Source organism: Alligator sinensis, unplaced genomic scaffold, assembly GCF_000455745.1.
Source record: "Alligator sinensis unplaced genomic scaffold, ASM45574v1 scaffold1229_1, whole genome shotgun sequence".
NCBI lineage: Eukaryota > Metazoa > Chordata > Crocodylia > Alligatoridae > Alligator > Alligator sinensis.
Genome location: NW_005842843.1, coordinates 318,130 through 339,760, shown reverse-complemented (window position 1 = coordinate 339,760; position 21,631 = coordinate 318,130). Strand labels below are relative to the sequence as shown.

At 40.1% G+C, this 21,631-nt stretch overlaps 2 protein-coding genes across 7 annotated transcripts in view; one reads left to right on the top strand and one right to left on the bottom strand.

Annotated features, from left to right (window-relative positions):
- Window positions 1-148: 148 nt before the first annotated feature.
- Window positions 149-15,162, top strand: COQ10B (coenzyme Q10B). 6 transcript variants are annotated; one of them, XM_025191617.1, is made up of 7 exons: window positions 162-269; window positions 3,645-3,711; window positions 4,108-4,177; window positions 4,490-4,639; window positions 7,922-8,114; window positions 10,629-10,730; window positions 13,955-15,162. In XM_025191617.1, exons 4-7 carry the CDS (start codon window positions 4,515-4,517, stop codon window positions 14,120-14,122), a joined length of 588 nt encoding a protein of 195 aa, XP_025047402.1. In that variant the 5' UTR covers window positions 162-269; window positions 3,645-3,711; window positions 4,108-4,177; window positions 4,490-4,514; the 3' UTR covers window positions 14,123-15,162. The 6 variants fall into 6 exon arrangements, with proteins under 6 accessions (XP_006035535.1, XP_025047402.1, XP_025047404.1 ...); XM_025191619.1 differs by having other exon boundaries at window positions 4,108-4,236; XM_025191618.1 differs by having other exon boundaries at window positions 4,108-4,284.
- An 834-nt stretch (window positions 15,163-15,996) lies between these two features.
- HSPD1 (heat shock protein family D (Hsp60) member 1) overlaps window positions 15,997-21,631 on the bottom strand; it is a gene marked incomplete at its 5' end in the record, with an annotated part of 16,373 nt that continues 10,738 nt past the window's right edge. The window contains 6 exons of the mRNA XM_006035472.3: window positions 15,997-16,591; window positions 16,682-16,860; window positions 17,484-17,658; window positions 18,290-18,535; window positions 19,877-19,976; window positions 20,447-20,615. Of these exons, the coding sequence (XP_006035534.3) occupies window positions 16,439-16,591; window positions 16,682-16,860; window positions 17,484-17,658; window positions 18,290-18,535; window positions 19,877-19,976; window positions 20,447-20,615 (1,022 nt within the window). The remainder of the gene's footprint in view (window positions 16,592-16,681; window positions 16,861-17,483; window positions 17,659-18,289; window positions 18,536-19,876; window positions 19,977-20,446; window positions 20,616-21,631) is intronic.

The window sequence follows — 21,631 nt, the reverse complement described above, 5'->3', positions numbered from 1 at the left end:
TGGGAGTGGGAGGGGTGTGTTGGGGGCGCTGACGTTAGGCGGTGACGTCCAGGCATCTGCGCGCACCGATAGGCGGAGTGCGCGGCGCTGCCGCGTGATGATTGGCTCTGCGGAGAGAAGGGGCGGGCCGGGTGCTGGCAGCAGTTAAGCTATGCAGCTAGCGCGGCGCCGGGGTGGGAGAGCGGGCGGAAGATGGCGCGGAGCGGTTGTGCGCTAGGCAAGGCGCTGGCTGAGGGGCTGGCGGCGCCGCCGCTCAGAGGCGCCCTCAGGTACGAGGCCGCCGTGGGATTTAAAGGGCCAGTGACAGCCTGTCCCTCGCCCTCCGCGCGGGGCCGCAGCCGCGGTCGGAGGGGCGGGGCTCGGCGCTGCCGCTTCCTTTAAAGGCCAAGCGCGGAAAGACGCGCCGCTGGGGGTATCCGGTCCCTGCCTGAGGGGTTTGTCCAGGCTTCGCGGGCCTGGAGGGCTGAGCCGGCGCCTGCGCTGATTTGGTGCCCGGCAAGAAGGGGCTGGTGGCGGCCGAGCCGGCGCAGGCGTGGGGCCCCGGGCAGTGCTTCTCCTGCTCTGTCTGCGGTGCTTCCTCTGCCCGCAGGGATGTCGTCGGCCTCGGGCAGGTCGTGCGCAGCAGGGTGGGGTTTTTATACTATTTAGTGTCTGGTCTTCATTCTGGATTGAGGGCAGGCCCCGGCCGGTTAAATGCTACCGAATAAGGGGCACGTAGGTTTGCAGCACAGCGGGGCCGAGTTCTGTGGCAGGCAGACTACAGGTTACCCGCCCCGAGTGCCACTGCTGATCTCCTGCTCTGCTGTCTGCTCCCTGCTCTGCCCTGTCTGCTGCTGCGCTGCACTGACAGTGGGACTGGTGCTGCTGGTTGGCCACCCCTTAGTGTCCAGACATTTTCCAGCCTGCTTACACATTGTTTAAAAGTGAGTGTGTGTTTAGGAGTCAGGAAGGCTTATTTCAGGGAGAGAGAGAGGATCTGTTAGGGGAGTACAGCTCCTCCTTGCTGTTATGTACATGCTTTTCACTTTAGTACGTGATCGTATATTCATATTAAACAAAATTTGCAAAGCTATACTTGTAGTTTGCATAATGGAGGTATGAAATCCTTATGTCTGTTTAATGTGCGGGTGATTGCTTATACGGAGAAAAATTAAGACTGCTCCTTCACAGAGCACTGTGACATGCACGCTGCTTCTTCATCTACTACAGAGAAGAGCAAATGTGGAAAATAGAGGGGAAAGTTGCACAAGGGGAGGGAGGGAATGATAGCTGTGCTGCATATTTCCACCATGCAGTTGCTTTCAGGCTCTCCAAAATCTAGATTTTTGCTCTGTCTGCATGACTGGGGTAAAAAGCCAGGAAATGAGTAAGGATTTGAAGGTACCAGTTATCTGGTACCTATGATCTATGAGTTCTTGATAATGTTCAAGGGACTTTCAATTTATCAGTTATTAAGTCGTTAACCTACAGTAAAATGATATACGGCCTCCTAAAAGTTGGCTTTCAGTGTGGGGAAAAAATGGTCAGTTTGCTACTACAATGGCTTGCAATTCTTGTTTACAAAAATATTCCTCTGGAGATCATCTTGCAGCAACTGGCTTGGTGTGCATGTTATGTTTAGTGGTCTGCAAAGGGTAGGTAATGAGTTCATTAAAATGTACCATCAAGGTAGATTGAGATCTTAAACCATTTCTGTCAGGCTTGCTTAGAACAGAACAGCAATGGTTAGATTTGGTGCAAATCAGTAAACCAATCTATGAAATATCTGTATATTCTTAGTTTAACCTTTTTAAGCGAGTTTAAAGCTGGTTAAAGGTGCTGGATTGATTGCCCTGAAAAGCAAAGATGGCTTCTCTTGACTGGTACAGTCATCGGTGCCTTCTATTTAACACAGCAGGGTACTGTGATAGGGTTAGTAATCCGCTTCTCGGGGTGAAGTAGTAATTTAGTTTTTTGTGGACATTTAGTCTGAAAGATTATAATTGGGATGTTGGCAGTGTTTGTTTTTCAGGACATGGACAGCTGTCCACTGGGAATTGGAATTAGATCAGCTTGTCACATGGCTTTTGATGGCTTAACTTTATGAAAGTGACATTTGGCATACTGTAGATAAACTACATTGACACAGCCTCAGCACTAGTGTCAGTCTTATCTACTATCTGTTGGAGATCTCTTTTAACATTACATTATTTTTTCAGCTGTGACCAGTGGGGCTTACTTTTTAATTAAAAAAAAAAAAAAAAAAAAATTGAACGTACATCTCATTCATCTCTATAATACAGTGGTAATTTATTTCCATTTTGAGGAATGAGAACCTTATGGCTGGGCTAGTGTTCATGTGATAAAGCAGCAAATAATTGGAATTAGACAAAAATAAATATATAAAAATATGAAAGTTGTTTGCACTATATCCAGAGTGGGGTGAACACAGGAGTAGAAGCCAAGTACTTTTTGAGTTCTAAAATGGGATTTGCTTACTCTCTGTGGTCTTTTAGAATTGGATTATGGAAGTGTCTGGCAAATCATTTGAAACAACAATTTTCTCTACAGTTATGTTAAACATTCCTTTTTGAAAATGGTCTCTATATAGCCTAATAGCAAAGCAAATTTAAATGAAAAAAATGGGGCTTTCGTTCCAAAATAAGGGTCTGCTCAGTTTTTTGAATGCCTGTTTAAACGGACAGATAAGCCTTTTGTGTCATATGGCCAATGTGAGATCAGTCCAGTTTGGTACCTCTTTGGCCATGTTGTTCAGCCCTCTTTTTAGTAACAAAATATTATCCACAACTCTTGAGATACTATTCCAAAAACGAGTAAATCTTGGTCAGTGGTTTCCCTAGATCAGTGGTGCCCAACCTTTCAACCCTGAAGGCTAGATGAGGGGAGCAAGGCTGGTCCATGCGTCCAGTGCAGTGTGTGGGGCAGGCCTGGCTGAGATCCAGTCCAGTGTGCAAGGCCAGTCTGGCTAGGGCCTCAGCTCTGCATGCTGGTTGAACTCTAGCCTCTGCTGTGCATTCCCAGATCAGTCCCAGTCAGTGCCAGATTGCACCCATGGACCCAGCCCCATTCACAGCACTGTTACTTGGCCCTCGGGGCTTGGAAATTTGACAGCAGAAGAGTGGTGGCAGTGTTAATTGCCACTGCTTCCCCACTGTCAAATTTCTGGTCCTGTGGCGATGTATGTTTCTAAGCTAGATTTAGCCTGTGGGCTGGTGGCTGAGCACAACTGTCCTACATAGTCTTTCCCCTTTCCTATTATAATACTCTGTTGCACCTTTGGTGCAGTTCCAATTCTTTTTTTCTCTTCAGTGTTTATAATTTAAATATTTGTAGTCTGCTGTTCTGCTTCATACCTAGCATTAGTTACTTCCTAGCAAGATGTGTCCAGACATGAAAAAGTTAAGTTACAGGCCAGGAGTTAATAGCTTGTTCTCTAAATAGTTGACTGTTTGTGTGGTAACTACAGCTTGCTAGATACCTTCAGTAGGCAAGGAGAAGCTGTATCCACCAGTATGCTATGTAAATAAATGGGGAAGGTCAGTTCCATTTTTAACTTACCATCTTTATGACTGCCTGATTCTAGAGTTATGCCTCTAATTGGTTTATAAGAAAACACAATAAACAGCTTATTCTTTAACTAATAGGAAGAGGAGACTACTGATAGGTTGTGGATCTCTTAACTCCTTGATGATGAAAATCAGGACTTTCAAGGTGAATATTTGTCAAAGAATGTATGTGTGCTGCTTAAAAATTGGAGAGTTTGATCTAGGCAGAATCTAAAAATTAACTAAGTAGAGACTCCATAAATATCAAGAGATTTGTACTGAACATCTAAGTACGATGTGTTTTGTATTTTTCTGTAATCTTGAATTGACAAATGTGACCTTAAAATTGCTAGTTTTCCCTAAAAAGTGTGATGAGGTTTTATTTCCAAAAATACATGAGTTCAAAGTTTTACATGATGATTTTCCATGAGAACTGAGTTGCAGTTAGAAACTGGCTTTTAAGAGAAATTGAGGGCAGAGGTGAAGGAGAATGTATTTATAATGGAATTCAGCTATGTACTCTCGTCCAAGCTTTTTTTTTTTTTCCTTCTTGCTCCTGTAGTTAGAAAAGGGACAAAATGGAACAGATGACTTATGAAAACAACTTGAATATTAGTAGGAAGTGCTGTTCTGTGAGTCGAAATACATTTATTACGTGGCCTCAGATGGATGTAAAGCCAAGTTTATAAAGGGGAGGCCTTTGTGTCTTGCTGTGCGTCAGTTATTTTTTCTCGTGACTGTAAGCTATTTTTAGTATCTCCTATGGCAAAAAAAAAAATAACCTTGCACCCTAGACAGCTTACTGACTTGTGAAGTTTCTCTCATTTGAATCCAAATTTTTCAGGAATGCAGCGTAACAGATTGCCTACATGCCACTAAAATGTATTTATAAGTTGTTTTGCTAATTCAAAACACAAAATAATACAACACTCTCACCATTGCAGGCATGTGGCTTCCTGTGGTATTCTGATGAGCAGAATTCCTCCATTGCGAGCATCTGTAACGAACCATAATGTTCCAAGAAGAACTTTCTTCAATATTGCTGCGCCACTAGTAAACAAAAGAAAAGAATATTCTGAGAGAAGAATTATAGGGTTTGTATTGGAGAACCATAGAAACACTTTTGCAGGTGGCTTTCAGTGTTCATGTTTAGTTCCCATGGGTTGCCTTAGTTAATTAAAATGTTAGAATTAAAAGATTATGGCCTAAATTTTCAATGGTGACTAGTTACTTGCATACTCGAGAGACGTCAGGGATATCCATAGCTCCATAACTGCTTAGAACCAAGAGGCTATGACAAGGAATGGATCATTCTCTACATGTCCTGTTTCTTATAGTCTTCCTCTAAAACAATTGATCTTTGCTGTTGTCAGAGAGAGAATACTCAGTAAGGCAGTTCTTTTGTTCTTTAGACTTAAAGGACCCTGCTTGTCCAAAGTAGTTGAGCATAAGCTCTTTGAAAATCAGGCCCCTCTGTTCCAAAACTGAACACCAAAGAAGAAGGCATCCAAAATGACTAGGAACTTCTATTTAAATTAAATATATAAATAAAGGTCTATATGACTCATTTCAGGAATAACATTTTCATGAATAAAATTCTGCCCCTTCTATGGGAAAAGAATGCATTATTCATTTGATGTACTGATGCAAATTGCATCCACCGAAATAATATAAAGAACTAAACTGAACTATTTTGCATTTATGGTACACCTCTCATTTGAGGTTTTTAAGTTGCTCCAGATATATGGAGAGAGCGTAATCTTTTGTATATGGAAGAAACAGAAATCTTGAGAACAAGAACCCTAGGTAAATCCTGCCCATTAAAGTCTGTGGCCAAACTCCTGGTGAATTTGTTATACTCAGGATTTTGTCCCAGGTTTCTACCCTCTATCCCCCATCACATACTCTATCCACTAGATACAATGCTTCCTCTTCAGTCTTTTGCTTTAGTATGAACCTGTTCGACTATCCTTGTACTGCAGTGAAATATGCATGTCTGAAAGGAAGATTGGACAATAACTCTCATCCTTACCATTCTTGATTTCCCACCCTTTTTCCCCCTCCTTCCCACTAATTTTCTTTTAGAGTAGAACTTTTCTTTTTAGGCTGGAAGAGAGATATTGTTTCCTTTTCCTTTTGACCCATCTTCTCTTCTTGGTAGCAGTTGGCTGCACAGTGCATTTGTTTAACTTGTGGGACAGTAATTTCAACCTTTTCAGACTCAAGTCACCCCTCAAAGTGTAATCTAGCAGCACCTGATTTGAAAAAAAAATTATGAACATTTATAAGCATTTAACTATATTATTTATTAATATACAGTTAATTGATTAGATCCATATAATTATATTGTATTCACTAACCACACTGCCACTATCACTGTGGCGTGTTGGAACTGTACTGAGTGCTTCCTGCAGAGTCAGACCAGGAAGTCACTGCTGCAGTATTGTCTTGGTGCAGCCCTTCCTGGTCTGATCCTGCAGGGTCTGTCCTGGAAACAGGTGGAACTGTCCTGTACATCTCGGCTTTCAGGAGGCTTGCCAGAGCTGAACTAAGAAGCGGCTACAGCAGAAAGGTGTGCCTGCGTGCGTTGCATCACATCCCAGTAGAACTCGTAGTTTTCCAGGTCTTGAATGGTCTGAAAGAGTTCTTTTAAACTTCTATGGAAAGTTAATTCCACAGTATTTTGAGGACTCTTTTTGAAGCTCATTTCACAATAACAAGAAAACCAAAAAAGTACAAAACAGCAATAAAAAATGGAGGGGACAAATATTTGCTCTAGCTTAAAGGCTTGGCAAAACCAACAAAAACTGAGGCCCCACATTCTAATGTCATAAAAGCCTTAATCTGTCTGTCTGTTAATAATACTTTATTCGCACTCTGATTGGCTGACAAACAGCCAATCAGAGTGTAAAGAAGCATTCGGACAGGTGGCAGCATACCACGATGGCTGGCCTCATTCCCCCTGCCTGGCTTCCAGGAGGTAGTGGCAACAGAGCAGACAGAACAGGGTGTGGAGGGGCAACAGCAGCAGCTTTGCCCCCCCCCTGCCTCCCTGCAGGTGGCAACAATGGAACAGGGGGGAGGAGGAGTGAAAGGTCACTGGAGCTGGTCTCACCACCCCACTTACTCCCTGGAGGTGACACTGGTGGCATGGCAGGGGGGGAGGGGTGGAGAAAGTGGGCTTGGGATGCTGCCTGTAGGGCCAATGCAGCAGTGATGGGGGGGGGGAGGGGAAATAATGGGCCTGGCTCAACATGGCAGCAATGTGGGGAGGGAAAGAATGGGCCTCCGCCACATCCTGGCCAGGGCCCACTCTCCCACCCCCCATGTCCGCCTCAAGCCTGCTTCTCCCATCCCTCCACCACCGCCAGGTCAGCCCAGGCCCGCTGCAGCAGGGAGTGGGGAGCAGGCCTGGATGGGAGGAGGCACAGGGCTCCATCCCTGCTTGCTCCCCCCTCCCCCATCATTCTTGACAGGCAATTGGCTAGTTTTCCTCATAAAAGCCAGTTACGGACCTGCCAGGACTAAAATTTCCTTTGTTCCTTTTCCTATTTTTAAGGCTTCAAATGGAATTAGACTTACCAGAAACTCAGGTGAAGGTTTTCAATAAGAACATCATCAGTCAGAAAATATGTCTCTTCCTCCTTTTGCAAAATCCATTTCATGTTCAAGCACAACAAAACTGAGAGGTTTCATACTCTGAAACACTCAGAAACTTAATGCTGGCTGCTTTTGAACATCTGTAAGTGCAGTGTTCAGAATTGTGACATTCAGCCTTTGTTTCTCTCTCTTCTCTTTTTCAAAGGCAAGTAACTTAGTATCCAGTCCTACAAACACTTATGGATATAAGTAATTTCATGCACATGACCAATCTTATATTACTTAACATTTGTGTCTGCAGGATTTAGTCCCTTGAATTTAAAAGCAAAGGTCCTATAGAAACAGTTTAAACAGATAATGGTAAGCACAGATTTCCTCTCATACCAGTACTTTTCTGAATGCATGTCATCACAAACAGCACCTTAGCTGTTCAGGTATCTTGCCTCTTTGTGATGATACTAATTTAAGCCAAATTTCTTACACCTTTTTTCCTAATTTAGCTAATTGTTTAAAATGTCTAAAAATATCCATTTGTATTGGAGTCAAAATTGTTTCCTTACATGAGCATATTACACTGTGCAATAGGCATCTATTGTGCTCTATTTATATTTCAGTTAAAAGTTGCTAAAAGAATTAGTTTGCATAGTCACCTACTCAGAAATTAGGAAACCATAATATTAGTTGCCAGTGCAAATTGTTCAAGCCTAGAAAGCTGTTGTATTGAACTTCTAGTCTATATGTTTTCTAGCTTGTAATGGCCATGTTTCTTTTACCAGGTATTCCATGCAGGAAATGTATGAAGTTGTTGCTGGTGTGGAGGACTACAAACAGTTTGTTCCTTGGTGTAAAAAGTCAAACATATTATCCAAACGTTCTGGATACTGTAAAGCCCATCTAGAAATAGGCTTTCCTCCAGTGGTAGAAAGATATACATCAGTTATCACCCTAGTGAAACCTCACCTGGTTAAGGTAATTTTTTTTTTTTTTTTTTGTGGGCTTTGTGTTCCTAATATATTTTGTTTCTGAAATAAAATCAAGTAGAGAACAGAAAATGGTGAATTAAAACAAAAAAGTTAATTCTAAAGTTGCTTTGCGTGGCTCTATACTGTTGCGAATCTCTTTAAAATGGGAGCTAAAAATCAGAAAAAAAGCTCTTGTTTTGTGTGAGAAATAGCTTGTCATTACTGAGATACAGACATACCAATTCCTGTTTTCTTCATTGTAAGGTATGCTAATTTGTATATATTATGTCTCTTTAAATAATCATAATATTGACTTACACGCTGCTCAGAGAAACAGGAGTATGATGCTTCAGACACTTCAGCAAGAACTGTGGCATCTAACGCTCTTCTTACAGCATGCATGACTTAAATTATCTGGCCTGTCCGGGAAGGCTCAAACCAAAACGGAGGATTTTCCCTTTAATGGTGAAGGCTTGTTCAATAGCAAGACTGATGGGAAGATGAGACTAGGTCTGTTGTTGTATCTCTAGCATTAATTTAGTCAGAAGAAAAAGAACTGTACTTCATATTCTTTTAGGTTTCATAGGCAATGTTACTTCTTAATATTTACCCTTTTGAACAGAAATTTATATTACTGAAATAGTTACAAGGCAGAATAAGGGAGATCAGTTTAGGCAGAGATGTGTCACTTGAGTGGCCTACTTGTTCTGTTTACCAGTCCAGGCATTGATTTGGCTGCTTGGGAACTTAAGGTGTGTTTCTGTGATACTCACCTTGCCTAATCTTTCACTTAAGAGATCATCTTGACCATATCTGTAGCAATTCCACTTCATGCTACAGAAAACTGATGATAATATTTTGGACATGCAGTTCAATTCTACCCTTCCTCTTCCCTATTCTTTGTTGGTATTTTTCTTGTGAAACACTGGTCAGAGCAAAAATGGCTTTCTTATTACGCCTGGCAGAGGTATATTGCAAGGCAGCACTGATGGGTCCTTCCTCAAAATACACCTTCATGTTTGGAGTAAAAATAATCTATTGTGGACCTGAGGAAGTCAAACACTTTCAGCAGAATGGTCAGATTCCACATACTGACTGACCTCCATCCTGACTGGTTCTTGACCTAGAATATACCTGCATTGACACAGCTATCAGACTGACTTGCCAGCTACCTCTGTGCTTTATAGCTCACCTTTTAAAAGGGCAAATCTAGCCTTGAAAAAGACTATAATACTTCTAAGATAGTGATGAGGGGTGAAGTCTTTTTGTTGGACTTAAGGACACTCCCATATTTGTTAGGCTTGTTTAAGATAGGACTTTTCCTTAAATTTCCATTGTTCCATTCCACAGGGTCAGTGACAGTAGCAGAGAGAACTGCTTGCTTGCTAAGTATTGTATTGTTATGGTGATTTAAAAGATCAGCAGTTAACCTAATAGGTAGCTACTCACGATGAGGTGGAAGTAGTAGTAGCAAAAGAAGGAAATATGAAGGAAAAACATCCCAGTTTGATGCATCTTATGTATCTAGAAAAACTTCAGTGGTAAGATGCTGAGCTTCAGCTTAGAGAAGGAACTGTATCATTCCTCTAGGAATTTCAAGCCAACTGCAAAGCAGTTTCTTTGAGTCTATCTTAAAGAAATTATCATTCAGTCCTACACTAGAAATGCAGCTTGGCCAAAGCACAGTTTGGCATCAAATGAAAATAGGGCCCACAGCAAATTAACCCTAACATAAAGGTTATGAAACTAATTAATTCCTTTATACTCTTTGGGGATTTGGATAAGGACTCTGTAGTCAGACCCTACCTCAGCCATCTGGTTAATACTGCTTGTGGGTAACTGAAGTCAAATATGTAAATTTGTGGCCAGATTCTGCTATCCTTCTGTTGATGAATACCTTCATGATGTAGTCTTAGAGATTTGCAATAAAAGCAGTAATATGTAGGCGTAAAGGCATATCACGTGAGCACTCAAGTTTACAAAAGCTGGTGACAGTTAAGATGTAATTCAACTTGGTCACTAGTATTACCTTTTTGATGATGCACAGTATCCAAACACTATTTATAATGAGTGTCAGTGTATCTAACTTAACATAAAGGTTATATATTCATATGCTTTGTTTAAAAATAATTCTACTTGCTATACCTGCAAAGATATGAGACACTTCCATCTGGGTTGAAAACTGTTGTGTGGCTTGTAGATGGAAGTATATACCACCCACCTCTCTCTAGACACAAGACAGACCTTGCAAAGAGGACTTGGTTATGTTATATAAAATTGCGTTAGGATTTCACCTTGACCTTAGTGCAGGAGTACATTTGAGCTACACCACAGCCTTTTATTTTTAGTTAAATGTGAAAACATTCATATGTAGAGTCGGAAGGGACCACAATGGATCACAGTGGCTGACCCGACCCCCTGCCCCTATCATTTTCTTAATACCAGTTTCAGAAGGACAGACTTACCTTTTATATCAAATATATGAGAGTTGAGCTGTAGCTTAACTTAAACTGTCTTCTAGGCATCCTGCACAGATGGGAAATTATTTAATCACTTGGAAACAGTATGGCGTTTCAGCCCTGGAATCCCTGGTTATCCAAGAACATGTACATTGGATTTTTCAGTAAGTACTGTAATTAAGCCCACTGTGTGGTATAAACAGGAAATGGAAAGCGACTTCTAACCAGGGGATGCTTGTTCCTCATAGCTACTGTTACTGAATACACATTTGCAATTTTATATTTCAACCCAACAAACTTTAAATATTAATATTTGGGGTAAGTCTTATAGCCTTTACACATCAAAGTTTTCCTACAGAATTATCTCAAGACACCTTCCTTCTACATTGCAACCACTAGCATAGGCAACTGGTGCTGCCCTATTGGGGGGGGGCACATACCCCCCCCCTCCAGCCAATCTTGCCGTCCAGGAAGGGGGTCCCCTGTGGCTGATCTCTCTGCAGCCGCTTCTGGGAGCAGCTGCAGCGATCAGCTTGTACTTGCAGGGGGAGCACTGGCACTCCTACCTGCCCCCCCCTGCCCATTGCCTAAGCAGCAAGTGTAGCCAGTCAGGGGGTGCACATGCATCCCCTATGCGTTGCCACTGACCATTAGCTCCCAACATAAACATTTCAGGCATTTGAGTGTTTTTCCTCAAGCTGCTAACTGTTATTTGCTGGCCAAACAAATATGCCTGGACAGAATGGTAAATCAGCAACTCAGAATGTTACTGGATCCATCAAAATGTTACTGGATCAAACAACCCCCTGCAATCAAATTATAAGCGTCTCAGAGGGGACTTCACCAGTAGCTCTGTTCCTAAACTTCATAGATTTTGCTGTTAAGAAGAATCCACCTTATTTAGCTGAGACTTGTTTGTTTCTAACTTAATGTCTTTCCTTCTTATTGCTTACTATCTTAATTCTTTCTCCTTTGTACTGCTCCCCTGTCCTCTCTTGGTCAGTACAAATACCCTGGCTGCTTCTGATGTTCTCAGCAAGACCTGTATTCTAACTAATTTGTTGTAACAACAAATAGTTAGTTTTTGAAACATCTCATGGTCATGAGGTAACCAGCCACAAGTAGGCTTGCTCTGATGTGGTACAACTCAAAGCTGTGTTCATTATTCTGATACACTATCTGGTTGGCTAATATGGGTTCCCCCCCAGTGTTTTTTTTTTTTTTTCTAGTTCTCATTTATTGTCAAGACTACCTTTATTTAACTGTGCTTTCCTGTGCTCAGGCCAATATTGCTGCCACCTGCTGGTATTCTTGTGTCTAAAAGTCTCTCCCCTATAAATAGAAGAAAGCTCTTGTCACTTGAAATGCTCCTCCCCTGGCCTAATTTCCTTCAGTCTACTGCTGAGAGATTTTTGTAAGCACTTGTAAAATGAAATTTCTCATACAACTTGGCTTGCTTGTCACTTCACTTATGGAATCTACAAACTCCCTAAAACCCTTATACAAAGTCTCAAAGTTCCTCCAGAAGGCAGCACTAGGCCTTTACACCAATTCCAGTGACATCTTGTTTGAAACTTTGCAAGGCTTTAGCCTAAATTATAGTCTAGTTGTAAAAGTTAGTGCCTTAAATAAATTCCAGAATCCAGAAACTTTGTGCTAGGGAATCACAAACCTTTTATTTTTTTTTAAAAGGTTATTTTTAATCTAAGCCACTTTATAACATTTCAGGTGGAGAACATGTATGAAATTTGAATATTGGCCCTTAAATGGGCATTTCCAACTTTGTGAGGAATCATCAATACCCTTAATTATGCACATCTTTTTTTAAAGGACAAAATATTTTGCATTAGTGACAGAAGTAAAAATGACTGGCTTTCACACTAGACTAAGAGTTGGTCACTTATAAACTCTAATCCTTGCTCCATTACTGACTCTCAGTAGGATTTAGCCAGTGAATGACACCACCCTCCTCCCCATTAATTTAGAGTTATTTAGTCACAGTACATTAACAGGCTGTCACATTGGGGATTACTAAAAGTCTATATAGGAAAAAGACTCCAATGGTGTTTATCTGCCTTAAAATTTAATAGTTTGAGTGTATACAGCTGTAGACACTAATAGCAGAGTTTACCACAATCTTCAGTTATATGACTTGGTATTACATTTTATGTAATAAATGAGCCGTTAGATGAAATAATTACAACTTTTAAAGGTATTAGAATTTTAAATCTGAGCCTTGGGCAGTTGCTTGTTCCAGTAGGCTGATGTGCCAGTATTCAATCACTCTGCTGCTAATAAAGTTATCAGTGACTTTTAATGAGATATGTCTAATGTAAGCTGCATTTGAGCTCTTAAACTGGGGGAGGGGGTGGGAAATACAGCCCACCAAGGGATTTTATCTGGCTCACAGTGGGTTGGTTCCTCAGCCCTGCCTGTTATGGCCCCAGCTTAATTTACAAGAATATAGGTTAGCGGGGAGGGTGGGGGGTGGTGGCAGATCTAGTAACTGCCACTTCAGTAGAAAGTTAGGGCTTGTTGCACAGGTGGCAACCCTTCTGCTTTGGTCCCATTTTTTTGCTCAAGGGGAAGAGTGGAGACATGGAGGAATACTTGAGATGTTGTGTGAGAACAGTAAGTGCAGTTTGCAGGAAGATTAAAACTATAGCCAGAGCCACTGAAAAATGAACAAGAGTAGCAGTTGGCACCTCTAACTTACAATTGTTATTCTTGCTTTAAATACAGCTTTAGCATATTACAACCACGACAGGACTTGAGGTAAAAACAAATTTAAGTGTTAAAATGAAGTCTTACCTCAGTGTCTCATGTCCAGTCATATCCTCCACACATTTCACCTTCATTTTTTTATTTTTTTCTTAAAGATTCTTAGCTTGCTGTAGCTTAGCTATCAGTCCTCATTGACCTGTCTATGCTTTACCAATACCAATCTTTCTTCAAACAACTTTTCTACTCATTGCATGGTTTATGGTTTTATTATTTTTTTTTCTATTCTTTCCTACTGCTCTGACTTGTGCTTTTTCCCTCAGAAGTGTTTTGGGATACTTTAGACAATGATGTAAAAAAAAAAAAAAAAAAAAAAAAAAAAAGCTGCATTATACAAAGATATGTCCTCTTTAACAGAAATATGATCAGTTCCCTTTCTAAAATGGTACATGATACCACCTTATCCTTCAGATGATAGGTGTAACTTCCCTTACAAGTCTTGAGAGTTTAGAAATATTCTTTTTCCCTACAACTTGCATACAAAGCAATGGGAAACTTAAAAAAAAAAAAGTTGTATGCTTACAGTAGAAGAGTTTCTATAGTGTAATTCCTGACATTTGGTTGTAGTGGTAGATGCTGGAATAATCTTTCTTCATTTCTCACACAGATTTCTTTTGAATTTCGGTCACTCCTACACTCGCAGCTTGCTACACTGTTTTTTGATGAAGTGGTTAAGCAGATGGTAGCTGCCTTTGAAAGAAGATCATCCAAACTCCATGGTCCAGAAACCACTATACCTCAAGAGTTTATGCTTCATGAAGTTCACCACACATAAAAACTACTAGCCCATATACCTTTACTGTAAACTAGTTTTGTAAACTTTATTTATAAGAGAGGTGCTTTTCTCCTTTTGTGGGCATCTGTCAGCTTAGTGTATCATATTACTGTACAAAACATGCACATATGCAGCCTGATGTAAATAGAATATTCAAGCTTCAATCAAGTGCAATATAAGGTGTTAAGTATAAAAACTGAAGGGCAGCTAGTATAACCTAGCCAACCATAATGGCCTTCCTTTTTCTGCCAAGCAGTTTCATTGTACAGATCATAACAAAGCTTTGCTTTCTCTAAACTTTTTTTGCGGTGTTTGTTAATATATTATTCAAGTTTAAGTTATTAGTAGTTAAAGCCTGTACATTTGTAACAATGTATTGGTATCAACCTGAACAAAGTCTGGTAATGTTAAAGGATAGTTCTCTTAGAGAGATCTTGCTCCTTTACTGTCAGTAAGGAATGCACTATTACCTTTTTTCAATATGTAACTGACAATGCTCCAGTGGGAAGGGGAGGTTGAGTCACAGTTACTAATGCAATTGTATATACTGACTACTTATCTGCAGGGCAGGAAGCCATCAGCATTGATCAGAAGTAAAGTTGGTAAGCAAACTCCTTTAAAAATAATGGCAAGTCTAAAAGGCACAAGAATTACAAGGGGAATTTTAAATGCAGCACTTGTAGCCACACTCAGCCTAAACTTTTATCAAACCATCTTGGTTATGAAAAGAAGTGAAGGCCATGCTGCTGTAAGTGCTGTGCATCTGGCAGCTGGAGTTTGAATGCTCTGTGCTGTCCAAATCCTCCACTCCTACCTTCCACAGTTGTAGTTAAATATGGGATGCCCTACATTTGGTGGATAACTATGCATTCAAACATCAAAATCTGTTTTCAGTAAACTCTGCTAAACAGGGTGCACTGGAGCATTAGAACATCAATGAGGGGTAAACACCATTTAATATTTAGAAAGGACATGTAAGAAAGTCTCAGCTGGGAAACACTGGTGTTAGGGTTGGTAAATGTTCCCTCTCTGAAGTGGGGGGGAGAGACTTGAAATGGATTCTTCAGATGTAACAGGAGAGTAATTAAGTTTACAAGCCTTCAATATAATCAACTGAAAAGGCTATATTCCCTTGTCCTTTTGTTACAGTAAATTGCCAGATTTATATTGAAAGCTTGTTTACATTAAGGCAGGTGGTATTTTAAAGCACAGGGGCATTTACTGTGTGGATACAATTAACCAAAGTGTAGTTAAGCCCAGAGGAACTAGGGAATAAAAAGAAATCCCATTTTGGGCACAGAGGTAAAGGGAGCAAGAGGAGGGAAGATCACATTTGCTGCATTAAGATTCTTCCCAAAATACCAGCTAAAAAACAACTCCACTTGAAGCGTTCTTGTTGTTTTTGGTGACACAAAACTGTTGGTCTCCAAGGTACTCATTTACTCAGCACTGGAGGAAGTAGATCTTGGAAAAGAAATTTCTTTTCTTAAAGGAAACTCAGGAAGCATATCCTTTTCACGTCAACTGTTCGTGAAGATTTTTCCCCTACTGCTGCTAAAAGAATCTATCTTGTCTCCATATATGAAACCAAGTAAATACTCCAGGAGTAGAGTAAAAGTTAAAATACATAACTTACTTCTACATTACCATTTGAGTACATTTTTAAAAGTGATGCTAGCTGAGCCTGGATGCAGTTCCTGCCAAAGTCTTATAGGACTACAGCTAGCTGTAAGAATAAGATGCTTCTTATTAGTGAGGGGAAGATTGTTTTGTAAAACACAGCTACCCCAAGTGTTCCAAGCACTGGTGTCAGAGTTCTCTGTTCACTGAGTCATGTTAACTACTATTTGTGTACAGGTGAATAAGGTGATACATTTCATAACTTTGAACAATCTATTTTATTAGATAAAGGTTGTCACATAATTGTATATTTGTCTACTTTGTACACTTTTTTAGTCTTCCACACAATGGCTTTTGAGTTCTCTCTAGTAGTGGCAAGCACCAATAAATTCCAGAACAGAATTACGTGCCTTGATTGGGTTTAAAGCAGAAAATTGTTGGTACATGGATCTCGCACCCAATATCAGGAATGTACAAATGTCTTTATTCAAAAATACAGAATAAATTATCTGTAGGCATGGACAATGACTGTAAACAATTACGTGTGTTTAACTGAAATCCAGTAACTGATGGTTACAGTGATTCTTTTAAAAACACCAGCCTCACTTCAGTCACTATCCATCCTCTTGCACTGACTAAGTTTTCAAACTGTCAGCCTCAACCATCACAGTTCATGATACATGGTTATTCCAGGAATTAGAACATGCCACCTCCCATTCCTCCCCCCATTCCACCCATTCCTCCCATTGCAGTTTCCTTCTCCTCTTTAGGAATTTCTGTAACTACAGCTTCTGCTGTTGATAAAAGGGAAGCAACACCTGCAGCATCCATCAGAGCAGTTCTTACGACCTAAAAATATGAAGGAAAAATTTAATGCCAATTTCCCTAACAATGAAGTATGTCTTAAAGTACTTTGCAATGAACAAAGATACTATTTACCTTTGTTGGGTCAATGATTCCTTTCTCAACCATGTTCACAAAATCGCCAAGCATGGCATCATAACCAATTTCTGGTGAGCTCTGCATGATTTTTTCAACTATCAACGATCCTTCAACACCTGCATTCTTAGCAATAGTCATTGCTGGAATTTTCAGTGTTCTCTTAATGATGTCTATGCCTTAAAAAAATGAAATCAATACTTAGTAGTCTACATCAGACCCACACATTTTACTGCCATCTCAAATTCACCATTTTTCTGGAGTGTTAGGTTTTCAAGATGAATTTAAAAAAAACTCTTAAAAACAATCTCCTGCCTCCCCCAGGAAAATATTAAGATAGTGACCTAACTCCTGGCAACTGAAGCATCATTTTTATTTTCTACAGGATAAGCACTTAACACTCCATGCTCAAACCATGGCATATGTATGACAAATTACAATTCAGAAACTGAAAGCACCCTATCAGCCTTGATTCCTAATGAAACATTCTTTACTTCTAAACATTATTATATTAACAGCGGTTATTTCTTCAATGGTTTTAGAAGTGTAGTGGTATTTACATATGGGGAACTGCTGTTTTAAACAGGTGATTTACTGCACGCTGGTCCACAAAAAATGTTTCTTTACATATTAATAGAAGACTGAATATGTTAAGCAAAAACAGTAATAAGCCTAAAAGAACAAATAGACTTAAAAAAATCACATGTACTGTGATTTTTTTATTTTTTATTTTTTTACAGGTTAGAATACAGCTTAAGAAATGTATTAGTGCATCAAATTGAACCTAATTTATTTTGCTTACCAATTCTTTGATCTTCATTGACTGGAGTTATAGCATCTAGTGCGGGAATGCATCGAAGTAATGCACAGCCACCTCCTGGGACTATGCCTTCCTCTACAGCAGCACGAGTGGCGTTCAGCGCGTCAGTTACCCTGTCTTTTTTCTCGTTCACTTCAACATCACTCGTGCCGCCAACCTAGAGCAAAAAAAATAAAGTTGTATAAAATGCTGCAGATTCCAGAAGTCCTGCAGACCACTTAGCCAACAGATTTCTCCATCTAAATATTAAAAAGCAACCAATCAAAATTTTATTTTAAGATTTATTCAGACAGTACTTTATGTGCATGGTGCCTCCGTTACGTACCGGGCAATTTCTATTTAACCACTTTATACAGCAGTACGCGATGTTCCTAGCCCCTAAACCTTGAGAGCGAGCCCAACTGAGCACCCTAAATAGGGCTATCACAAAGCTAGATAAAGTACACTTCTGGTATATACACACACACATTATGTTACTACATAAAGGGTTTCCCCCCTCCAAGCTCCCTAAAACCCACCTCGGGGATACTTTTAGATGACCCTCAGATTGTGGTAAGTTCAGTGCTTACACTTATTCACTGGTTAGAATCAAGTTTTTTTAAACTTAATGTTCACTTGTATGTGACGAAAGAGGCACCAGTCCTGCACTTAAAAGACTGAGGCATTATGCTAAATTGCAAGCCTTCAAGGAACCAAATATATGACCATCAGCCAAAAAATGCTAATAAAAGTATTAAAGACTACTATCTATTTGGTAAACACCAGAAGAAACATGTTTAATTCCTCACCTTTAGTACTGCTACTCCATCAGAGAGTTTGGCCAGTCGTTCATTCAATTTCTCCTTCTCATATTCACTTGTAGTAACTTCTAGCTGTTCAGTGATTTCTAGAATACGTTTTTCAATTTGAGCCTTTTCTCCCTTTCCTTTCAGGAACATAGAATCATCTTTTGTCACAATGACCTCTCCAACCTTGCCAAAGTCATGAGGCTGAATATCTTCTATATTCAGGTTTAAACCCTCTTCTCCAAATACCTGAAATATTAGATAAGGGGCTTGGAATCCAAGGTCTTCACATAAAGGTACCAACCAAAAATTGCTAACAGCAAATAGTAGAACAATTCCACAATAGAAAATTCACCGTCAGATGCCTGAACTGTTACAGACAAAAATTGGACAGTTTTGAAGAGGGGTATGATTTCAGTAGTACAGGAAACACTTTGTTATCTGGCACCATGGGGAATGCCGGATAACTAAATATGCCCATTACCTGAGAGGCCCGAACAGGTGCCTTTGCCTGTGGGCACTTCCGGTTTTGCTTTTGCCGTGTCAACTGGCATGCCAGTTAATGGAGCATGCATGTTTGTAAGGTGCTGGATAACACAGCTTTTGCTGTACTACAATATTTTAGTAGTACTGAAAGCTTTCATGTTTTTCAAACACCAGGTTTGACAGCTGTTTACAAGGACATATCAGGTATCAAGTAGTTACCATATCTTATCTCAAGCCATTTCCAAAGCTTTTTCTTTTCTTTACATTGGGACAAGGAAACGGAAAAAATTACTTGCCTGCTTGAAGCAGGGGAAAAAACCCTGAACTACCAGCAATGCATTCAAGGCTCACAAATTAAACCCTGCTTGCTGACTCTTTACACTGAGTCTCTTTAGATTTAAGAGAAAAAGAAGCTGGTGCATTCTCACTGTTTAAACTTCAAACTCAAATATCTGGCAATAATTATAATAAGGAAAATAATCTTGAGCTTCTTAGGCTTTATTCACTCAGACATGTTTCTTCTCTGCCACCCAGTTACTACTGATTTCAAGGAAGTCAAGTCAGTTAAAAAAAAAAGAGAAAAAAAAAAAAGAGACCAACACAATTAATTGTGTTGTGAATACCATACAGATAAAAAAAAAAAAAAAAAATATATCAGGCATCAGGTGACATTTAAGGTGTTTGAATATTAAGGGTCTCAAATGTAGCTGCAAAACAATTCAGACAGTAGCAGCAGAACCAGTCTTTCACAGCTCCCTTTCAAATAAAGGCTTCTCATTTGAAGAGCTATAACCCAAGAACAAAGAGGTTACATACCCAACCCATCACTCAGACTACCAAAGAGCACCAAATGTAAGGCAGACACATGGCAATTAAACATCTACCACACCATTCAATGACATTCAACCTGCATCAACTGTGAACCTGTGACTTGGATATGAAAAGTTCATTACTGAATTATCTATCACTTCCATTCACTAAGCTACCAAATAAATGAATGAAAGTAGATGGGGGGGATGGGAAATGGCAACACAAAATTAAAATAGCACTTGGTGAGACCGTTAAATTCATACACATTTTTCCATTCTCACAGAGTGTACTTACAGCGCCACCCGTAGCAATTGCCATATCTTTAAGCTGGTTCTTTCTATTGTCTCCAAAACCTGGTGCTTTTACAGCAACAACCTGAAGGCCAACCTTTAGTCTGGAAAGAGTTAACGCAGAACATCAAGATTCTAATGGTGTTAAACTGTGTATGACCATGTTCTTTGATTAATTAACTGTTTGGGTTTCAGAATCATCTGAGCTGACCACAGACAACAGTTACTGTTCCCCTAGGTATTACTTAGGACACTGGTGCTCAAACCCAGCATATGGGTCAACCCTTGGGTTCTGTAGTGAGTTCCACAGGCCCTGCACACTGGATTGGGCAGCACAGGGCTCAGTTCCAGCATGCAGACCACTTCTGTGCCGCTCACATGGCCTGTGGGGCCAAAATGCTGAACACCACTTAGAGCATAGTCTAAATAAAAATGAATGCAACCCTGCTGAAAAGCCAACATGCACTTTTGACCTTAGTGTTCTTTGATGTAAGCAGTTTAATCCAGAAATACCCATTATTCTACAAGGATAAAGGAACAGCTGGCTAAGTGACAAAGCTATTGCAAGCCTTACCTGTTTAAGACTAGAGTACTGAGAGCCTCACCATCAACATCTTCAGCAATTATGACTAAAGGTTTACGGTGAGCATTGGCAATTTCAAGAGCTGGAACAATGGACTGAACACTGGAAATTTTCTTCTCACTTATTAAAACATAAGCATCCTGGAATTCACATTTCTGTCCTGCAGAGGCAATATACATTGTGTGAACCACCTTTCATTGAAGGCATATATTGTTACACTTTGCACCCCAAGTTCCAATCAAATTTAGCCTTCATGCTCTCCATGTTTTTTCTGCTGAGACATATTGCCTCATGCCCCACCTCACAAAAATATTGTACAATTGATAGAGAAACCGGTTTGCATGCTGTTGTTTAAGTTACAGCAAGTTAAATTAATTGTACCAAAAAGTTATATTAATTTATTTACATTTGGTGTCAAACCAGAACAAAAATATAAAGCTAGGCACTTAGGCTTCAACACATATTCCTCCATATACAATTGAGAATTCTTGAAGCCACTCAACACTTCACCTTGGAGTAAAAGGAGAGCAGATATCAAGATCCTTTATACCATTTTGAAGCTCTCTTCTTTAGAAAGCAGTACTTTTAATAGCTTTTATCCTCCTGTAATAGAGTCCCAGTGTTTCTCAAGCCCGTGGGTTGCAACCCAAAACGGACCATGAGAATATACGAAAGGGTCATGAACAAATTAAAAAAAAAGGATCAACAAACATGGGAAACCATGGCTTTTCCCTTGCAGGCTGTCAAGAGTTCCAGCCTGCAAAGGGCTGCTTGGGCCGCCCCCATGCTCCCCACACACCGGGGAGCTGGAAGCAGCAAGCCAGGAATGAGGGGCACTGGGTTGGGACTGGCCAATATTGACAAATGGGTTCTGGTACAAAAGAGGTTGAGAACCACTGAACTAGACAAAGTGAACTTGTATCTCACGTATCAAGTAACATTTTTATTCAGTTTAACTGTAAGTGATGGCATTTTAAGTCTCAGATTTCAATTCCAATCTCATTCTGTCTATACTTTGAAGTGATCTGAAGTAACACCATTCTGCTTACAAGAGCACCAATGCTTTTTTTTTTTTTTTTTTTTTAAAACACCTGCTAGTTTAACTGTGTATTCAGCTTGCTATTAGAAAAGCAAGCTTTATTTTCTGGCTATGCAACAGGAATAATAAGATGTTAC